At 51.1% G+C, this 21,104-nt stretch overlaps 2 protein-coding genes across 2 annotated transcripts in view; one reads left to right on the top strand and one right to left on the bottom strand.

The window, feature by feature from the left end:
- DNMT3B (DNA methyltransferase 3 beta) overlaps window positions 1-21,104 on the top strand; it is a gene marked incomplete at its 5' end in the record, with an annotated part of 480,157 nt that overhangs the window by 398,884 nt on the left and 60,169 nt on the right. The gene's annotated exons all lie outside the window — the stretch shown is intronic.
- Window positions 3,966-21,104, bottom strand: part of NOL4L (nucleolar protein 4 like) — a 57,530-nt gene continuing 40,391 nt past the window's right edge. The window contains exons 3-8 of the mRNA XM_083360916.1: window positions 15,135-15,406; window positions 14,311-14,496; window positions 10,648-10,839; window positions 9,238-9,360; window positions 8,445-8,655; window positions 3,966-4,885 (exon numbers count right to left, since the gene is read on the bottom strand). Coding sequence (XP_083217042.1) covers window positions 4,683-4,885; window positions 8,445-8,655; window positions 9,238-9,360; window positions 10,648-10,839; window positions 14,311-14,496; window positions 15,135-15,406 — 1,187 coding nt within the window. The 3' untranslated portion in view covers window positions 3,966-4,682. The remainder of the gene's footprint in view (window positions 4,886-8,444; window positions 8,656-9,237; window positions 9,361-10,647; window positions 10,840-14,310; window positions 14,497-15,134; window positions 15,407-21,104) is intronic.

The raw sequence follows: 21,104 nt of genomic DNA, 5'->3' as shown, positions 1-21,104 counted from the left end.
CTTGCGAGCTAAGAATTAAAATATTAAAGCCACGTTGGACTGGGAAGAAGAGGGGTGGGTGGGGGTGGAAATTAAGATCCACTGTCTAGAACACATAAGAGGAGGTGGGCGCGCGGGGGGGGGGAAGGGGGATGAGATTTCCATCGCGCACGTTGAGGAAGGGGGAAAATACCATCATCTGCTTAGAGAGAGCCACGCGAAATTTGCATAGGTTGCCCCTTAACGAAGGAAGGAAGATACGAGGTCTCTGGAGGATTGGCGCAGGGGAAGGTTGCCTTGGCCCGCTGCTTTTAAGTGCCTTGGGGGGTTTTTTTCCCCCCCATTTCTGGGGAAGGGGGAAATGGGTGGGCTTAGCTCAGCTTTGTAACTGCACCAGAGGGCTACTGCTTTGGCTGCCCACTTCCTGATGGTTGTGGCGGGGGTGGGTGGGTGGGGAGACTTGCCGGCCGCTCAACCCCTCCTGCAGTTTTGGCTAGAGGGGGATGCCTAGCCTGGGCAAGCAACCTGGTGCCCGCCAGCGGTCTTGCAGACCCTCGTTCGTGTGGGTTTATCCACAAGCCACTCATTACTAAGAGAGGCTTTACTAAGAGGCTTTACTCTCATTACTAAGAGAGGCTCATTACTGTTACCTGGCTTTTGCTTTAACTAGGGGTGTCCGGCCTCGGCGACTTTAAAGACTTGTGTACTTCAACTCCCAGAATCCCCCCCCCACACACACACACACACCCGGCACCGACGCATTGCTTTTCACCTGTAGCTCCCGTTTTGTTTTTTGTTTTGGCCTGCTTGCTCTCTTGCAATCCTTTCCTCTGCAATCTCTGCAGAGATGGTTAATCCTTTCCTCGACCATCCAAACGGGGCTGGCTGGCTGGCTGGGGAAGTCTGGGCGTTGGAAGTCCACACAAGTCTTAAAAAGCTGTCCGGATTGGGACGTGTCCGTCTTTAGCCATTCTGAGGTCAAGCCGGCCAGAGGGGACACGGGTGGTCGGCCCATCCTAGCAGCCCAGCCCCATGGGCATCGGGGAACAGGTGAGCGGATCTGTGGCTGAGCTAAGCAGATGAGGCAGGGGAGGGGGAGAGGTGGGTCTTCCTCGCCGAGGCGAGGGTCTCGCCGGACACAGAGGGACGCTGGGAGTTTTCTGTACATGTAAACAGTACACTTTCACTGAGTCCAAAGTCAGGAGAAAAAAAGTACAAAGAATTCACGTCGGTCTTAGGTTACATTACAGGTGAAGAAGGAAGAACGGAGTGGATCCGTTCGGAAACGACCACCGAGAGAAGAAGGGAAAAAAAACCTCTTTTTTTTCTTCCCCTTTTCTAAAAGCACCACGAAAATGGTATAAAAAAATCATCAGACCAGGGAGAGATTGTTTTAAATCGGGTTTTTTTTTCCTGGTGGAAATTGCTAAGACTACCTTTGTAAAAAGTCTTACAAAAAAAACAAATACAAAGCAAAGTTGTATTTTTTTTTCCAACCCTCTGAGTTCAAAGCAGCATTTCCCCCCCCCCCCCCGGGGAAAGGGACCAGTAATTGAGGGGATGGCCAACAACGAAAAAAATTGGGCCTCTAAAAGATGGGGCTTGGGGTGGGGTGGGGGGGATGGGTGTCCCGCCAAATGCCTTTCCCCAGGTCCAAATGCTGCTGCGGGAGAGCAGGGGGGGGCTCACCTTGCGAAAAAAAACCCCACAATGCCAAGAGGACAGCAGCTGAGCACCCCCCACACACACACACACAAATACACCCCAGAGAACTGGCCTGGAAAAAGAGGGCTTGCTGCCCAGGTGTCTGGAGAATCTTAGAAAAACATGGCTTGTAGGATCTACTTTTCCAGATCCAGAGAGGGATGGCTAGTCAAACTCAAGGCCGAGTCAAGTGCCACCTCTTGATGGTCTCAAGGAGCCCCTTTGGGGAGCCCCAGACGTGAAACGGGTGGGCAGAGGGTGGGGGAGCCATCAGCCGGCGCTAAGGGACCCCGAATTCCATCAAAGGAGCTCTTTTGCCTCTGTCCAGTCTGGGTCACCGGCCGCCCCTCCCTCCCCAAATCCTGATGTGCCCCAAAATTGCAGACGGAAGGGGTGTGGTGGGGGTCAGGGGTGGGGGGGAACCTTCACGTGTTTCCGGACGGCGATTGTCTCTGCCGCTGTTGCACAAATTAGGGCTTTGCACGAGGGTGTTGGCGTGTCAGACCCGGTACAAGAACTATTTACACAAAGTTTGGGGGGGCCCCTCGGGATGGTGGGGAGGGGCGGAAGAGGGTCAAATGAAGGGGGGAACGGATAGGATTGCTAGCAAAGACATGGATCCTGTCCTCCGTTGTAAGAGCCCCCCCTTCTTGGTTTGGGGACAGTTGGGGGGGCAAGAGAGGCCGGCCCCTTCTCCTTGGAGGCCAGCCTTGCTGTCCCCATGCCCAGCAAAGCCTTGGGGGGGGGGAACAGATGGAGCTGGGTTCAAATCCCGGCCTGACTCTGGAGCACCAGAGAGAGGAGAAAGTATATGGGTTTAGCACAGGGTTTAAGCCATGTGGACTTCAACTCCCAGAATTCCCCAGCCAGCAAAGCTGGCTGAGGAATTCTGGGAGTCAAAGTCCACAGGCCGAGGTTGGATGCCCCTAGCTTAGGAGAAACCTACAATGAAACGCTGGTCCCTGCATGGGAAGGAACGGCCTGCCCGTTAGCCAAAAATCTGAGGCGTCCTCTCTGCCCAACCTCGCAGGGGTGGCTCTTTCTTCGGGACACAGTGGGGAGGGCAGGACTGGGCCAGGAGGGCAAGACTGGCGCCCCGAGTGGTTGCTGCTGAGGCTGCTTTTGCTAAAATCGCCCGTCGGCTGCCCCAGCACCTCCATTCCCTCTTGTAGCAGCACAGTCAATATTGCACTGAGCAACAAAGCAAGTGCGTTTGCGTTTGCAAGGCGGGGGGGGGGCAGGTTGGAGGAGGAGGAAAAAAAGGGGGCTCAATCCCTTTGCACACACAGACACACAAAAATCAGGCTCCGGCAGCCGTTCGGTGTGCCTCTCTGTCTTGGCAAACCTACCAGAATGACTCCAATGGGCTCCTGCTCGCCCCTCTCCACACGCTTTCCATTTTGGGGGAGTGGGGGTTCTTGCCACTCTCTCGCAAGCCCTGCAGCCGGGGGCCACCTTGGGCTCCTCAAAAGTGAGCCGGGGCCAGCAGGGAGCAGCCAGGAGCGAGGTAGAGTGTGGAGGAGGAGGTGAGAATGAGGTGGTGGTGAGGACGAGGAGGTGAGGTGGTGGTGAGGACAAGGTGGTGAAGAGGAGAGGACAAGGTGGTGAGGTGGTAAGGGCAAGGAGGTGGTGAGAGGACGAGGTGGTAGTGAGGATGTGAGGAGAGGACATACATGGTGAGGTGGTAAGGGCGAGGAGGTGGTAAGGACGTGAGGACGAGGAGGAGGTGGTGAGGTGGTAAAGACAAGGTGGTAAGGTGGTAAGGGCGAGGTGGTGAGGACGTGGTGAGGAGGTGGTAAGGGCGAGGAGGTGGTGAGGACGTGAGGACGAGGAGGAGGTGGTGAGGTGGTAAAGACAAGGTGGTGAGGTGGTAAGGGCGAGGAGGTGGTGAGGACGTGAGGACGAGGAGGAGGTGGTGAGGTGGTAAAGACAAGGTGGTAAGGTGGTAAGGGCGAGGTGGTGAGGACGTGGTGGAGGTGGTAAGGGCGAGGTGAGAATGAGGTGGTGGTGAGGACGAGGAGGAGGTGAGGTGGTGGTGAGGACGAGGTGGTGAGGTGGTAAGGGCAAGGAGGTGGTGAGAGGACGAGGTGGTAGTGAGGATGTGAGGAGAGGACATACATGGTGAGATGGTAAGGGTGAGGAGGTGGTGAGGACGTGAGGACGAGGAGGAGGTGGTGAGGTGGTAAAGACAAGGTGGTAAGGTGGTAAAAGCGAGGTGGTGAGGACGTGGTGAGGAGGTGGTAAGGGCGAGGAGGTGGTGAGGAGCAGGAGGAGGAAAGCCGGTGTGCTTTGGCCCTAAAATGAGCCCGGAAAGTCCTCCCAAGACCGGCTTCGGGCCCCAGTGTGCCGACACCTGGCTGGTTCCCTTCACGGAACAGCTGGTGAGACGGTGCAGGATCAACCCCCTTCCTCGCTGAGAGACACAAAAAGTGGCAATTCTTTACAAACTCAAGAATCTTTTTTTTTCTTTTTTCTTTGTTAGGAAAAAAAATAAATTACGGGGAGGGAGGAGAATAGAACCGGGGTGGGGGGGCGGGAGAGGTCTGGAGGGACCGGACTGGTGCATTTCTCAATAAATATGCAATTCCTAAGAAAAAGGAGGGACTGGGGGGGTGAGAAAAAGAGGGACTTCTACCGTAGCCAGGCTCTGCGAGAAAATCCCGACTCTGCCTCAAGCTCTCTGCCATCCCGAGCCCCCTCCATCTCCCCCAAAACCACCGCGGTCCCCATCTTTCCAGGCTGCGAGGCCGGCTCCGGTTGGCAAAGGGCACCGGCTCGGTCAGCTCTCAAAGGCAGGAGACTCCTGGGGTCCCCCGGGGCTCCCGGTCGAAGAAGAACAAAAAGGAATCTCTCGGGGGTCTCCAACCTTTGCCAGGGCGGTGACAGCGGCAGAGGCTCGGCCAGTCCTGAGCAGATTTATCGAGAAAGCCTGGGCCGAGGGTGGGTGGAGGGGTGGACGACAGTCTCTTCCGGCACCGGAGCCGCCAGGGAGGAAGCAGTCAGTTCTGCTGTAAAATGAGGTTTTCCAGTTCGTCGGCCGACCGGAGGAGAAAGGCAGCGGACTCCCGGTAGCCGGCGATCAGCTGCCGCACGGCACTGATCTCGGTTGGGCTGAGCTGGGCGGCCGGCACCCCCCGGTTCGTGCTGTTGGCAGGGGTGGTGGTGCTGGAAGTGCCGCTTTTCATGCTGAGGTCAGTAGGGCCTGCAAACCAGAGGAAGAACCAAGACATCAGGTCCGAGGGATGGGCAGGATTTTTCTATATATTTATATATATATAAATAAATGTGTGTGTATATATATATATATATATATATATATATATATATATATATATATATATATATATATATATATATATATATATATAGAAGGGTATGGCTGACTGATGAAAACAAATAAGTTTGAAATGCATATCAGTCTCCCTTTAATTCTTTGTTAGCAATCTAAAAATTTACACAAATATGAGCTGTCACTGTTGTGACTACTGCCTGTCGATGGCCTTCGGTTAGGCCGAAACAGGAAATAAAGATTTGTCCCAAGTTTGGGGCCTAGCAAGGTCATCTAAATAGTTAACAAAGCATTTAACACATATCTCCCTTGCTTCTCAGCTAACAAAGTGAGATAGAGCTTGTGGCCTAGAGGTTAAAACAACTGCCTAATGTGCAATCAGCCCAGGTTCGAATCTCAGAAGGGTATGGCTGACTGATGAAAACAAATAAGTTTGAAATGCATATCAGTCTCCCTTTAATTCTTTGTTAGCAATCTAAAAAATTTACACAAATATATATTAAATGCTTATTTATTTGAATATGAGCTGTCACTGTTGTGACTACTGCCTGTCGATGGCCTTCTGTTAGGCCGAAACAGGAAATAAAGATTCGTCCCATGTTTGGGGCCTAGCAAGGTCATCTAAATTGTTAACAAGCATTTAACATATATATCCTTCTTCTCCCAGAAGAAGGAAGCTGAAGCCACCAGCCTGAGGATGACGGATGGGATTCCGTCGAAACGTTGCTCCTACACCTTCAACTCTACGCGGGGAAAAACCCGAATGACCAAAGATCCACATACAAACACCCGCGAAAACCTCAGAAAACACACACACACACACACACATATATATATATACATACATACATACATACATACATATATATATATATATATATATATATATATATATATATATATATATACACATACATACACACACATACAGAGAGAGAGAGAGAGGAGTAGAATAGAATGGAATTACAATTACAATTAGAATAGAAAATATGGAAGGGAAGGGAACAGAACAGAAAATATGGAATGGAATAGAACAGAATTGGAATGGAATGGAATGGACTAGAATAGAAGTTGGAATGGAATAGAATGAATTAGAATTAGAATAGAAAATATGGAATGGAATTATAGAATAGAATAGAATAGAATAGAATAGAATAGAATAGAATAGAATAGAATAGAATAGAATAGAATAGAATAGAATAGAATAGAATAGAAAATATGGAATGGAATTAGAATAGAATAGAATAGAATAGAATAGAATAGAATAGAATAGAATAGAATAGAATAGAATAGAAAATATGGAATGGAATGGAACAGAAAAAATGGAATGGAATGGAACAGAACAGAACAGAATAGACCTTGGAGGTCATCTAGTCCAGCCCCCTGCTCAGGCAGGAAACCCTAGACTAGACCATTTCTGACAAATCCTTGTCCAGTCTCTTCTTGAAAACCTCCAGTGTTGGAGCACCCACAACTTCTGGAGGCAGGTAGTTCCACTGGTTAATTCTTCTTTGGGGTAGCCCCTTAAGTTCTGGAATGCTGCCATCGTGTCACCCTAACAGGCAGTGGCTGTGCAATGCTTCTGATTTACAGCATGCCAGGCTGTGAAAAGAGCTTGAACCCAAGAAAAGGGGGGGGCTGCTTTAAAAAGCCGCAAAACGGGGTTAATGCTTGGGCAGCCTACACGTTTTATAAGTAAATAAAGTCAAAGTTACAATGGGCCTGACAAAAAGTCGCTTACGACTAGTCTTTACACTTAACGACCGTCACCGCATCCCCTCGGTCAGATGATCAAAATTCAGGCACTTGGCAACTGCCTTATATTTACGACGGTTGCAGTGCCCCCCGGGGTCATACAATCCCCATTTGTGACCTTCAGGCTGGCGTCCGACAAGCAAACTCAAAGGGGGGGGAGCTGGATTCACTTAACAACGGCAGCGATTCAACTTAACAACTGTGGCAAAAGTCCACAAAATCAGGCGCTTCACCATTGCCTTGCTTAGCAATGGAAAATCCACTCCAAACTGTGGTCGTAAGTTGAGGACTACTCACAGTGTAAGGCACTTTCAGCAAAAGACCCATGCAGAATTCAGAATCCTTTAAATGGAGCTTCTTTAACCATGAATGTAAGTCTGTGCTATCTCCGTGCACGGAAGCCACCTCTCTTGTTCTACCCACGTTTCCTGAGCAAACTATGTCTGTGAGTCAGTTGAAGGAGATTAAACAAGGAAAAATAGCGATTTAGCCCTGTTGAAGCACGTCAAAAAGTCTCCCGCTCCATGGTTGTAGCCAACATCTGGATTTTGTTTGGTTTCTTTCGCTCCAGCACGTGTGCCTCAGTAAGAAAACATGGCAGCCACGACAATCACCAAAGAGGTGATCAACCAAGTTAGAAAGAGGAAGGACTAGAAACTTGGCAAAACCAGGCAAGGATGCAAATGGAGAGGTGGGGGGGACCCTTTTCTTAGCATAAATTCCAAGATCTCCACAACCGGATGAGTTGCATCCATGAGTTGCTGAAGGATCTGGCTGAAGACGAGCAACTAGGATGATTAAAGACCTGGAGGCTAAAACATATGAAGAAGGGTTGCAGGAATTGGGCATGGCTAGTCTAATGAAGAGAAGGACAAGGGGGGACATGACAGCAGCCTTCCAGTATCTCAGGGGCTGCCCCAAAGAAGAGGGAGTCAAGCTATTCTCCAAAGCGCCCGAAGGCAGGACAGGAAGCAACGGATGGAAACTCATCAAGCAGAGAAGCAACCTGTAATTAAGCAGAAACTGCCTAACAGTCAGGACAATTAACCAGTGGAACGGCTCGCCACCAGAAGTTGTGGGTGCTCCATGACTGAAGGTTTTTAAGAAGAGATTGAACAACAATTTGTGTGAAATGGCATAGGGCAGAGATCACCAACCCTTCTTGGTTGGCAGACTGGAAGAAAAGGGAGGGGGAAGCATTTTACGCACGCACACATGCGCGCATGCACAGGGGGCCGTGAGCATGCGCGTGACGCAAACGAGGCGAGGCTAGCGCTTGCGTGATGCTAGCCCTGCTCCATTGTTGTGCACAGTGCCCTGTTTCTGCGCCCTGAGGCGCAGCATCGGCCCCTTTTCGCGCCCCGAGGCACAGCAGCATCCCATTTTTGTGCCCTGAGGTGCGTCGTTGGCCGGTTTTCACGCCCTGCAGTGCGGCAGTGTCCTGTTTTCACGTCCCGCGGCACAGTGGTGTCTTGTTTTCACACCCTGCAGCACGGCAGCAGCCCATTTTTGCACTGCGTGGCATGGCACCCCATTTTCGTGCCCCACGGCTGCAGTGCTAGCACGAGTGGGTGGGTGTGTGTGGCCCGGTGGCCAGCAGCCCACGGCCTGTTACTGGGTCGCAGCCCACAGGTTAGGGACCCCTAACGTAGGGGGTTGGACTAGAACACCTCCAAGGTCACTTCTGGCTGTATTCTGACTAAGCTCCGTTCCTTACCGTTACTGTGATTCCCTGTCTGGAGTGGAGGAGTCGGCTGCAAAGTGCCTCCCAGCGTCCCGTAGCTGCGGTAGCTGTAATTCAGACTCCCGTTGATGTAGACGGGGTCCTGGGAGAAGGAGGAAGAGGAGGCTGGCAGTGAGTAGGACGAATGTGTGACGGAGGTGGACGAATCGCGGGAGTGCTGCTTGTCGAGTGCAACTGGCTCGTCCTGCAAAGGGGAGAGACAAAGGACAGGCGGCGTCAGGAGCAAAGAGAATCGGGACCCTCCGCGAGGTTGCATCCGGTGTCGGAGCTGCAAACTTCGGCTTGGCGCCTTGCTGCCATCCTGCCATCAACTGTTTGCGGTGGGTGGCTGGGTGGCTGGAGGAGAGGAAATGGGCAAAAAGCGTGTATGGGGGGGGGAGATGAAAAAGAGGGTGGGATTCAGTGCCTTCTTGCAAGCGGTAAAGGGGTAACTTCTCCCGATACTCAAAGCCAGCAAATAACCCGATTCTGAAAACCTGGGACCCTGCGCCTTCTTGCAAGCGGTAAAGGGGTAACTATTTCGATACTCCAGGCCAGCAAATAAACCGATTCTGAAAACAGTGTACAGAATCAAGGATGGGACCCAGAGTCTTCTTGTAAGCTGTAAAGGGGTAACCTCTCCCGATACTCCAGGCCAGCAAATAACCCAATTCTGAAAACAATATACAGAATAGAGGATGTGACCCAGCGCCTTCTTGCAAGTGGTAAAGGGGTAACCTGTCTGGATACGCAAGGCCAGCAAATAGCCCGATGCTGGGTCCGATACCTGCGACGTCTGGTAGATCTCAAGCCGCATCCGCTTGGCTGCTTTCCGGGTCTCACTTTCGCAAGCAGCTGCCAGGATGTTCTCGGCCATGGCTGAGGTCAGGTGAGGAGGGGTCGGCCTGGTCTGAAGAAAAAGGACATGTTCAGGAAAACTGGAACAACTGAATGTGGCTCTATTTATGGCTACACAATTGAGAAAAAGTAACACTAGCAATCGAGACCAAAAAAGCAGAGAAAGGGGAAGAAAATCGAAAGATCTAAAGCAATTTTAAGATACATTGAGCAAGGATCCCGCAGTCCTCCTCCTCCTCCTCCCTTCTAGCACTGATGACGTTCCCTAGTTCGGTCATGAAACGTCTGCAAGAAAACCATCCAGCTCAGAGAGCACCAAGGACCCCACAGCCACAGTCACCCTCCTCCTCCTCCTCCTCCTCCTCCTCCTCCTCCTCCTCCTCTCCACACACCTCACACCCTTCTAGCACTGATGACGTTCTCTAGTTGGGTCATGAAACGTCTGCAAGAAAACCACCCGGCTCAGAGAGCACCAAGGACCCCACAGCCCTCCTCCTCCTCCACCTCTCCCTTTCCCTCCTCATCTTCATCCTTTCCCCTCTCCCCTCCTCCTCCTCTCCCCCTTCTCCTCTTCATCCCCCTCCCCTCCTCCCCCTCCCCCCCTGCAAACGCCACTTCAGGATCCACCTGTCAATCAATGTCTATGGAGATTCTCAAGTAACCCAAGTCACAGTTATCCCAACGAAGCTTTTTCTTGTTTTCCTCTGATGACGTTTCGCTTCTTTCTTTCCCGAGAAGCTTCTTCAGCTCTTCAACCCACCACCCTCCAGGCAGAGCTGAAGAAGCCTCTGGGATGGGAAGGGAAACGTCTTCGAAGGAAAACAAGGCAAGTCCAGTTGCCTCCTGAAAAAAAGCACCGCTGAGATCTGTCAATCCAGAAAAAGCAAACGAAGAAATCAACTTAGCTTTCCGGTATTGGGCCTTTTCCCCCAATGCCTGAAGTCCTGTAAGCAAGGGGTTAAACCCCTTTCCATGCTAGGATGAATGGGATCTGGCTGAGGAATTCTGGGAGTCGAGGTCCACGGGTTGCAAAGTCGGCAGGGGGTGCCCACAGCTGCCCCGTTTCAGAGTGGTGGACTTCAACTCCCAGAATTCCTCAGCCAGCCATGCTGGCTGAGGAATTCTGGGAGTTGAAGTCCACCACTCTGAAACGGGCAGAGTTAACCCACGGCGGCTCCAGACATTTCATCACCTTAACGGCAGCTCTGTTGGCCACTGGGAGGTCCGAACTCCCTTTGGAAAAGAATTTCCTGACATTTTGAAGGAGGGAGAGAGGGAAAGAGGCAGGGAAAATCAGGAGGGGGGGCGGGGAAATGTCGCAAAGACCCCCCGTCCTCACCATCTCCATGCCGTTCTTCTTCATGCGGCGGCAGGATTTGAGGTAAGTGCGGATGCGTTTGCGCGCTCGTTCCTGGAACTCCGGGAATTGCCGGCTGCAGGATTCGATGATGGCCTGGATCTTCTCTTTGGGCTGCTTGGAGATGGGCACCATCCGGTCCAGGTTCTCGTCCACAAAGAGACGCACAAACATCTGCACAGGTAACGGGGAAACCCATCAGGCCTTGTCTCCGGCTAGGCCCGCGCGAGCGACGACAGGCGGCCCTCGACTCACGGCCCACTTTACAGCCCGTTTTTTGGGTCACGGGGGTTTAAGCGGATCGCTGCAGTGGTTAAGCGAACCGTGAGGCTCCTGAGCGAATCTGGCTTCCCCCGATTGACTTTGCTGGTAGGAAGCCTGCTAAGAAGGGCGCAAAATGGCACTTGGACTTATCTGCTGCCCCGCAGGGCTTCCCAGCCCTCTCTGAGCGGCTTAGAGTCAGCCTGTTGCCCCCAAACAATCTGGGACTCTCAATTGATCGAGCTTGGAAGGATTTCAAGGCTGAGATTCGAACTGCTGGCAGTGGGCAGAATTGGTTTGCAATACTACATTTAGATAGATAGATAGATAGATAGATAGATAGATAGATAGATAGATAGATAGATAGATAGATATAGATTTGGATGGATGGACAGACAGACAGAGAGACAGACAGACAGAGAGAGAGAGACAGACAGACAGACAGACACAGACAGACAGACAGACAGACAGACAGATAGATAGATAGATAGATAGATAGATAGATAGATAGAGATTTGGATGGATGGATAGATAGATGATAGACAGATAGATGATAGATAGATAGATAGATAGATAGATAGATAGATAGATAGATAGATAGGTAGATAGATAGATAGATAGATATAGATTTGGATGGATGGATAGATAGATGATAGACAGATAGATGATAGATAGATAGATAGATAGATAGATAGATAGATAGATAGATAGATAGATAGGTAGATAGATAGAGATTTGGATGGATGGATACACAGACAGACAGATAAATAGATAGATATAGATTTGGATGGATATGAGGTGAGACACAGATAGCAATAGCACTTAGACTTATCTACCGCTTCGCACTCCTTTCCAGCCCTCTCTCAGCGGTTCACAGAGTCAGCCTGTTGCCCCCCAAACAATCTGGGGCTCTCAATTGATCGAGCTTGGAAGGATTTCAAGGCTGAGATTCGAACTGCTGGCAGTGGGCAGAATTGGTTTGCAATACTGCATTTAGAGAGAGAGAGAGAGAGAGAGAGAGAGAGAGAGAGAGAGAGAGAGAGAGAGAGAGAGAGAGAGATACAGAGATACAGAGATACAGAGATACAGAGATATGGACAGATGATAGATAAGAGATAAATAGACACGGACAGACAAACAGTGAGAGACAGAGTGATGAGACACAGATAGCAATAGCCCTTAGACCTATCTACCGCTTCGCACTCCTTTACAGCCCCCTCTCAGTGGTTCACAGAGAGCCTGTTGCCCCCCAAACAATCTGGGTCCTCACTTTACCGACCTCAGAAGGAGGGAAGGCTGAGTCGACCTTGAGCTGGTCAGGATCGAACTCCCGGCTGTGGGCAGAGTCAGCCTGGAACGCGCCATCCTAACCACTGCGCTAGGGGAATCACATGACCCTGGGACGCTGCGACTGTCGTACATGCCGGCCAAGTTCCAAGCCTCTGGATTTTGGTCACGTGATCCCAGGGAAGCTGCCGTGCTCGGACGTGTGCGAACCAGCCATAAGTTACGTTTTTAATTACCGTTAACTTTGAGCAATCACTAAACGGACGGTAGCTCTGGGGGGACCACCATTTGGGGGTCTCAGCTGGGGTGCCAGGAAAGTGTCTCCCACAGGACATTAGAGGTAGAAGACCAGCATGAGGTGGAATATGCTCTAGAGTTGCAAAAGGGAAGAGACGGCTGAGCTGTCTGGTGGGCAGGAAGAGGGTGAGGACCCTAGACCCTCCCTAGAAGTAACACAGCGAGAAGGGACCTTGGAGGTCATCTAGTCCAACCCTCCCAGCTTAAGCAGGAGACCCTATACCATTCCAGACAAATGGCTGTCCTGTCTCTTCTTAAAAGCCTCCAGTGATGGAGCAGCCACAACTTCTGGAGGCAGGTAGTTCCGCTGATTAATTGTTCTCATTGTCAGAAAATTTCTCCTGAGTTCCAGGTTGCTTCTCTCCTTGACGAGTTTCCATCCGTTGCTTCTCGTCCTGCCTTCAGGTGCTTTGGAGAATAGCTTGAGTCCCTCTTCTTTGGGGCAGCCCCTGAGATAATGGAAGGCTGCTATCCTGTCCCCCCTCGTCCTTCTCGTCCAATTCCAGCAACCGTTTGTTATATGTTTCAGCCTCCAGTCTCCAGATTTGTTGTTCTTCTCTGCACTCATTCCAGAGTCCCAACATCTTTTTTACATCGTGGTGACCAAAACTGGATGCAGTATTCCAGGTGTGGCCTTACCAAGGCCTTGTAAAGTGGTATTAACACTTCACGTGATCCTGATTCTGTCCCTCTGTTAATGCAGCCCAGCACTGTGTTGGCTTTTTTGGCAGCTGCAACACACGGCTGGCTCATATTGAAGTGATTGTCTACTAAGACTCCGAGATCCCTCTCACAGTTACTACTATTGAGCAAGGTACCACTTTTTCTATATTTGTATATCTACAGTTATGTAGTTCCAGGTGGTCCTTACAACCATTCAGAGTTACAACAGCACTGAAAAAAGGGACTTAAAAATGGTGTGTATTTACGGGGGGTTGCAGCATCCCTGGATCACAAGATCACTATTTGCAGCCTTCCCAGCCAGCTTCCAACAAACAAAGTCCAATGGGGAAGCCAGATTCCCTTAGTGACTGCATGATTCACTTTAACAACTGCAGTGACTTGTTTAACAACCGGGGCAAAAAAAAGCTTGCAAGACCGGGTGTGACTCACTCAAAGTGCCTTGCTTAGAAAATTGAACTCCTCCTCTTCCCCATTGTGGCTGTTAGTCAAAAGACTAAAGCCACTCTGTAAAGCCTTAGTAAGACCACAGCTGGAATTCTGCGTCCAGTTTTGGTCACTGTGATGTAAAAAAGAGGTTGCAGAGAAGAGCAACAAAGATGATTAGGGGGCTGGAGGCTAAAACATACAAGGAACGGTTGCTGGAATTGGTTATGTCTAGTTTAATGAAGAGAAGGACGAGGGGGGACATGATAGCAGCCTTCCATTATCTCAGGGGCTGCCCCAAAGAAGAGGGAGTCAAGCTATTCTCTCAAAGGGAAGACAAGAAGCAACAATGGATGGAAACTCATCAAGGAGAGAAGCAACCTGGAACTAAGGAGAAACTTCCTGACAGTTAGAACAATTAACCAGTGGAACTACCTGCCTCCAGAAGTGGTGGGTGCTCCAACACTGGAGGTTTTTAAGAAGAGACTGGACAGCCATTTGTCCGAAATGGTATAGCGTTTGCTGCCTGAGCAGGGGGTTGGACTAGAAGACCTCCAAGGTCCCTTCCGACTCTGTTATTCTATTCTACACTCTGCAGTTGCTTTAGTCTGGCAAGAGTCTGTCTGTCGGCGCACAGCAACCAAGAAACTACCCAGAAGTTATCACCACCACGAATGCGTCCTCGGTCCGTACATTGAAAGCCTTTAGCCGCTCGGGATCCATGCCTTCTGAGTCATTCATCTTGTCGTTGTCCTCGTGGTCATCGTGGTCATCGTCGTCATCATCGGCAGTGGGAGCTCTGCCCACGGTCAGGTCTTCGGGACATCCGCTGACCTCCGTCTTCACCGAGTCATAGCTGCCGGAGCTGTAGGGAGGGGACTGACGGGAGAAGGAGAAGTCACCAACTTGGACCCTCTACTTAACGCCCCCCCCCAACATCCTGTTGGGACTTTTTCTGCCAGGGTCACTCACCCTCCTCAGGCCCACCTCTATCCCCAACCTTTCTGGGTTCGTGGCCCAAGGAGGGGTGGTGCTGGTGGAGACGCATTTACGTGGGCGAGTGCACCCATGCGTGAACGGGGGCCACCTGTGCCCAAACAGGGTGGCGATTGTGCGTGCAACGCAAACAGGGCCACGCACCCCTGTGCGATGCTTGGGCAAAGCTAGCACCCACGCGACACCGCAACACTCGGGTGAGTGGGGACAGTGTGAGTGCACCAATGTGTGAACGGGGCTGCGTGCACACAAGCGCACCCGGTCGTGATTGTGCATGCAATGCAAACAGGGCCACGCACCCCCGCGCAATGCTTGGGCGAAGCTAGCACCCACGCGACGCCGCGACACTCGGGCGAGTGGGGAGGGTGTGAGTGTACCCACACGTGAACGGGGCTGCGTGTGCACAAACGCATGCGGTTGTGATTGTGCATGTGACGCAAACAGGGCCATACATGCCGGCACAAGGCTTGGGCGACGCTGGTGGCGGGGGCACCGTGACCAGGCGGAGCATCTGGACCCACCTCTGTTGTGCTTTTGGCTCCATACTTCGTCCGGCTGCGCAGGCCATCGGCGCTGCAGCTGTCCGACTGGTAGGTGGAGGTGACGTGCGCGGTCGCCAGCTTGTCGCAGAGGTTGATGGGTTGGTCCTCCGACGAGGCACTGAAGTCCATAGGGGCGCCCGCTCCATTGCCGTTCACCTCGGCGTAGGTGGCATCGCCCTGAGTGCTGCTGGAGGTGGACGGGTTCAACGTGGACGAGCCGTTCCCGCTGCAACTCTCTGAAGAGGAATCGTCTGCAAGGTGGGAGAGAGAGAGTAAACGTGCTCACTGTCTGGACTACTGCAAGGTGCTCTGTAGGGGGCTGCCCTTGAAGGAGCCCTATGCAGGAGCTTCAGCTACCGGGAGCAACTGCAATTGAGCCCAAAGCTTCTGCTGCGGAGGGAGCTCTGAACAAGTGAGGTTCACCCAGTTTTACGACCTTCCCTTCTTGTCACGTTAAGCGAATCATTGCCGTTGTGAAATTAGTCACACCGAATCAAGCTTCACCGTTGATTCTGCGCGTCGGAGAGACGCAAAAGGGGATCATGTCACACACACACACACACACACACACACACACACACACACACACACACCAGGACACTGCAACCGTCATAAAGATGAAGCAGTTGTCAAGTGTCTTCATTTGGATCATGTGACCGTGGGGGGATAATAATAATAATAATAATAATAATAATAATAATAATAATAATAATAATAATAATAATAATAATAATAATATGAAGAAGAAGAAGAAGAAGAAGAAGAAGAAGAAGAAGAAGAAGAAGAAGAAGAAGAAGAAGTTGGAAGGGACCTTTGAGGTCATCTAGTCCAACCCCCTGCTCAGGCAGGAAAGCGCAGAGATGCTGCAGTGGTCGAGAGTGTGAAAAGGGGGTCATAAGTCACAGTTTTTCAGGGCTGCTAATCCGGATCCCAGGTACAATTCAAGGTGCTGGTTCTCACCTTTAAAGCCCTGCCTGGCTTAAGGCCAAGTTATTCAGGGGATGCCTCTCCCCACCATTGTGGCCATCCGACCCACCGGGATAGGAAGGCGGGGCCTGTCGATTAGGGACGTCCACGGGGGGGGGGGGCACACAATAGGGCCTTCTTTCCACCTGACATCCGGTTGACCCCCCCACACACCTTGTTGCTTTGTGGTTTTGTCCGACAGCCTGGGGACCCCGAGTAGAGATGGACCTCCCCTCCAGGGGCTAATTTGATTTCACTGTTGCTTTCAAAGGGGGTGTGTGCTTGCGTGTGTGTGTGTGTGTGTGCTTTTTTCCTTATGGGTTTTTATGATATGATGGGTTTTATTAAGATTGCAAGCCACCCAGGGTCAGCGGTGTGACAGTTGAGCGGGTGCATACATTGGTTTAATCCAGGGGTCTTCCAACTTGGCCCTTGGATGACTTGCGGACTTCAACTCCCAGAATTCCTCAGCCAGGCGTCAAAAGGCCGAGTTGGAAGACGCCTGGTTTAATCAATCAATCAACAACACCAAACTTGGCAACTAACTCATATTTATGATGGTGGCCACTGACGCCAGCCAACCTGCAGGCGTTTCTTCCTCCTCCTCGTTGTCTTCCTCTTCCTCCTCCCCCCCTTCCTTCCTCCTCCTCTTTATCATCTTCCTCCTCCTGATTCCTCCTCTTTGTCCCTCTCCTCCTCCCCCTCTTCCTCTTCCTCGTTTCCCTCCTCCTCCCCTTCCTTCCTTCCTCTTTATCCTCTTCCTCATCTTCTTCCTTCCTTCCTTATCTTCCTCCTTTCTTCTCTTCTCCTTCCTTCTTTTCTTCCTTCTCTTTATCCTTCTCCTCCTCCTCCCCTTCCTTCCTTCCTTCTTTATCCTCTTCCTTCCTTTCTTCTCCTCTCCTTCCTTTTCTTCCTCCTCTTTATCCTCTTCCTCCTCTTTCTTTCTTTCCTTCTTTCCTTCCTTCCTTCTTTATCCTCTTCCTTCCTTTCTTCTCCTCTCCTTCCTTTTCTTCCTCCTCTTTATCCTCTTCCTCCTCTTTCTTTCTTTCCTTCCTTCCTTCTTTATCCTCTTCCTTCCTTTCTTCTCCTCTCCTTCCTTTTCTTCTTCCTCTTTATCCTCTTCCTCCTCTTTCTTTCCTTCCTTCCTTCCTTCTTTATCCTCTTCCTTCCTTTCTTCTCCTCTTCCTTCCTTTCTTCTCCTCTTTCCAGGGACCCTTGCACCCCAGCTCCCATCAGCCTGCCCTCTGGCCACTCTGGCTGGCTTATGGGAAGTGTAGTCCGCAGTGTAGTCTGCAGCGTGCCACGTCTCTGTCTCCGGGCCCCTGGCACTTCCGTTCCCCACAGCTTTGCCAGCTGAGAGGACCTATTTGTCTGCCGGATCTCTTTAATCTCAGTTAATCACTGACCCAGATGACAGAAGCCTCCCCGGGGGGGGGGAGAGAAGGGGGGGCAGTAAGGTGTCAGGGAAGGAGAAAACTGGCTGGACGGCAGAAACGTGTTGGCTGGGCGCCCCTCATCCCTCCCCGGGTCTGCCAGCCGGAGGGGCAAAAAGGCTTCCCCATCTTGCCCCAGTTTCCCCAGCGTGTGCCAGCTGTGCCAAGATGCTCAGGAATTCTTGCCGTTTTGCTCAGCCCCTTCCCAAAGGATCACCAGCTTTATCTGTCTGGGCCACTCTCCATCTCTCCCCCCCACCCCTCTTTCTCGGGAGGATTAATTCCTCCAGGCACACCAGCCGAGAGAGAGAGAGAGAGGCTGTGCTGATGGCCCGGGCATTGCCACAGCAACCGTGTCCGCCTCCTCCTCCTGCATGCGCACCCTGTGACCGGCCTCCCTCTAGGCCGGTGTGAGGACTCTGTGTGTGTATGTGTGGGGGGGACGCGCTGTGGGAGCAGGCCACGAGGAGCGGTTCCCCTTGGAAATTGGGAGCATTGCAAAAACCTCAAGGAAAAGGGCAGAGGCCGGGCACAGATGCCCACTGGCTGCCCACAGCCGGATGCAGCTCACAAAAGCTCTGATGGTGTGACCGAGTTTGGGTAATGACAGGTCTACAAGAAAGCAACCCAGCTCAGAGAACTCCAAGGATCCCACAATCCTCCTCCTCCTCCTCTCTGCAACCCCGCCTCCCTTCTAGCCCTGATGACGTTACCTAGTTGGGTCATGAAACGTCTGCAAGGAAACAGGCAAGCTCAGAGAGTACGGAGGACCCCACAGTCCTTCCCCTCGCCTTCCTCCTCCTCCTCCTCCTCCTCCTCCTCCTCCTCCTCCTCCTATTCCTCCTCCTCCTCCTCCTCCTCCTCCTCCTCCTCCTCCTCCTCCTCCTCCTCCTCCTCCTCCTCCTCTCTACAAACCCCACACCCTTCTAGCACTGATGATGCTACCTAGTTGTGTCACGACATGGTGTAGTAAGATGGAGGGTCTGTTGTCACTGTGTGTTGGAGGGGGTGGGAGCGCAAAGGGAGGCTCAGCTAATCTCAATGTATACATAGTTGTACTTTGACAATAAGGATCCGTTCATTCCTTCATTCATGAAACGTCTACAGGAAAACAACCCAGCTCAGAAAGCACTAAGGACCCCACAGTCCTCCTCCTCCTCCTCCTCGCACTGATGCTGTTCCCCAGTGGAGTCACAAAACGTCTGCAGGAAAACCACCAGGCTGAGAGAGCACCAAGGACCCTTCATTTCAACCCTGAGCTGCAAATATTCTCCTTTCTCGGAGGATGATTTTCACTTAGCACCATTGTGCTCGTAAATCGAGGACTTCCTGTACTCTCTTCCATTTCCTGCCTCTTCCTGCAACCCCCATCTCCTCCTTCCCCCCCCAACCCCGGTATAAAATGCCAACCCTAAATGCCAGGACCGAAAACTGAAAACGTTGGCAAGGAACAGTGGGAGGGGAAAAAGTGTGTGTGTGTGTGTGTGTGTGTTTGTGCAAGTTGTACGCGAAGGGTTGGAACGACAGCAGGTGCACCTTCTCGCCAAAGTCCAACCACTGGTGTGTGTGTGTGTGTGTGCATGCATGGGGTGGGGCAGAGGAGAACGGCAGCTGCCAGACACACACACACAAACACACACACACACACAAATAAAACACTCACAGACATGCCGCCCTGCGCCTCGGGCTCCTTGCAAGCCTTGCCAGCCACCACAGGGCAGCAGGCAGGAAGGCACCGCCTTTAATCCTGCAAACCAACCAGGGTTTGATGTCGGTTTGCTCCCGAGCGGCCAACCTTTGCGCTCTGGGAAAGATTCCACGTAACCAAGATCAGAATCCCCGTTCTTCTGGAACAAGCCATGAAAGTGAAAGGTGGACTTTGAGCGAGAGGAAGAGGCTTGTGACCTTTGAACTTTGCCATTGGGGGAAACTCCGAAAAACACCCCCGAAAAAAAGGGAAACCGATGGATCCTCACACAGATTCCTGGCAGCCCTCGGCTTAAAGCAGTTCGTTTAGTGACTGCTTCAAGTTACGACGGCACTGGGGGAAAAAAGGGACTTAGGGCCGTTTCTCACCGTTACGGCCGTTGCCGTGTCCCCCTGGCAACGTGAATCAAAATTCAGATACTCCTATTCAAATGTCTCCTATTTACGACGGGGGGGAGGCGTGTCCCGGCGTTACATGTTCCCCTTTTGCGACTTCCTGACCATGGGAAGTCAATGGGGAGGCCAGATTCACAGCAGTCGGGTGACGAACTCAGCAAGGGCAGTGTTTCGCTTAACAACCGCGGCAAGAAAGGTCATAACATGGGGCAAAATTGACGGAACAAATTATCTCGCTTAGCAAGGGAAATTTTGGGCTTACGACTGGCCGTTTGATGACTTTTTCAAGTTAGGATGGACCTCCCCCCAGAGCTACTTAGGGCCCCTTTTCAGACTTAGCGGCAAAAAGCTTCCCCGCCCATCAGGGGGAACATGGATTCGCTTAACGACCACTGCCTTTGCTTAACGACCACCTCTGGGCACTTGTTTAATCTTTTTTAATTTTTGTATTCTGTCTTTTTAACATGTATTGCCCTGTTCACCGCCCTGAGTCCTTCGGGAGAAGGGGGGTATACAAATAAAATTAATAATAATAATAATAATAATAATAATAATAATAATAATAATAATAATAATAATAATAATAATAATAACAATAATAATAAATAATAATAATAATAATAACAATAACAACAACAACAACAATAAATAATAATAATAATAATAATAATAATAATAATAATAATAATAATAATAATAATAATAATAATAATAATAATATATTACAAAAAAACAAGGCTCAGCTTCAAATCCAATCGTGGGAATCCCTCAGTCTACGACCACAACAACCTAGGATGTAGTTCTGGGCTCAAGAACAGCCCTAATTCGAGGATGACCTGTACAAAAACTCACCAGCTAACCACTCAACTCCCCAGCCAGCCGTGTCCTGTGAGTTGTAGATACGTGGGACAGGGTTAGAGTTGAACGACCCACATCCCTGGGCAGCACAGCTGGGCTTCACGCCATCCTAAGACCTGCCTATTACGGGAACTGGCACTAGGTGGCAGCACCCGTAGACCTGGGCTACTCTTGAAGAAGCTAGGCAGGGTGAGGCTTGCTTGGCACTTGGATGGGAGGCCAACAGGAGATCCAAAAGTTGTAAGAGGGATGGGGAATTGCGGGGTGGGGGGAAACACAAAACCATTCTGGAAGAAGATTTTTCTATAGACACACGGAGAGGATGGAATTTTTTATTCTTGTGGGGTGCTTGGTGCTCTCTCAGTGCTTTCTCGTAGATGTTCCATTACCAAACTAGGTGAACTGTGGGAGTTGAAGTCCACGTATCTTAAAAGCTGTTGAGGTTGAGAAACACGCTGGCTAGGGAATTCTGGGAGTTTGAAGCCAGCAGGGAGATTTTGCGACAATCACCAGGAGGTGGTGAGTTTGAGTTCCGCCTTAGCTATGAAAGCTGGTTGGGTGACTTTGAGCCAATCACCAGGAGGTGGTG

This window comes from Vipera ursinii (assembly GCF_947247035.1).
Source record: "Vipera ursinii genome assembly, chromosome: 3".
Taxonomy (NCBI): domain Eukaryota; kingdom Metazoa; phylum Chordata; class Lepidosauria; order Squamata; family Viperidae; genus Vipera; species Vipera ursinii.
The sequence above is the reverse complement of the archived record's forward strand: the minus strand, read 5'-3'. Positions and strand labels throughout refer to the sequence as shown.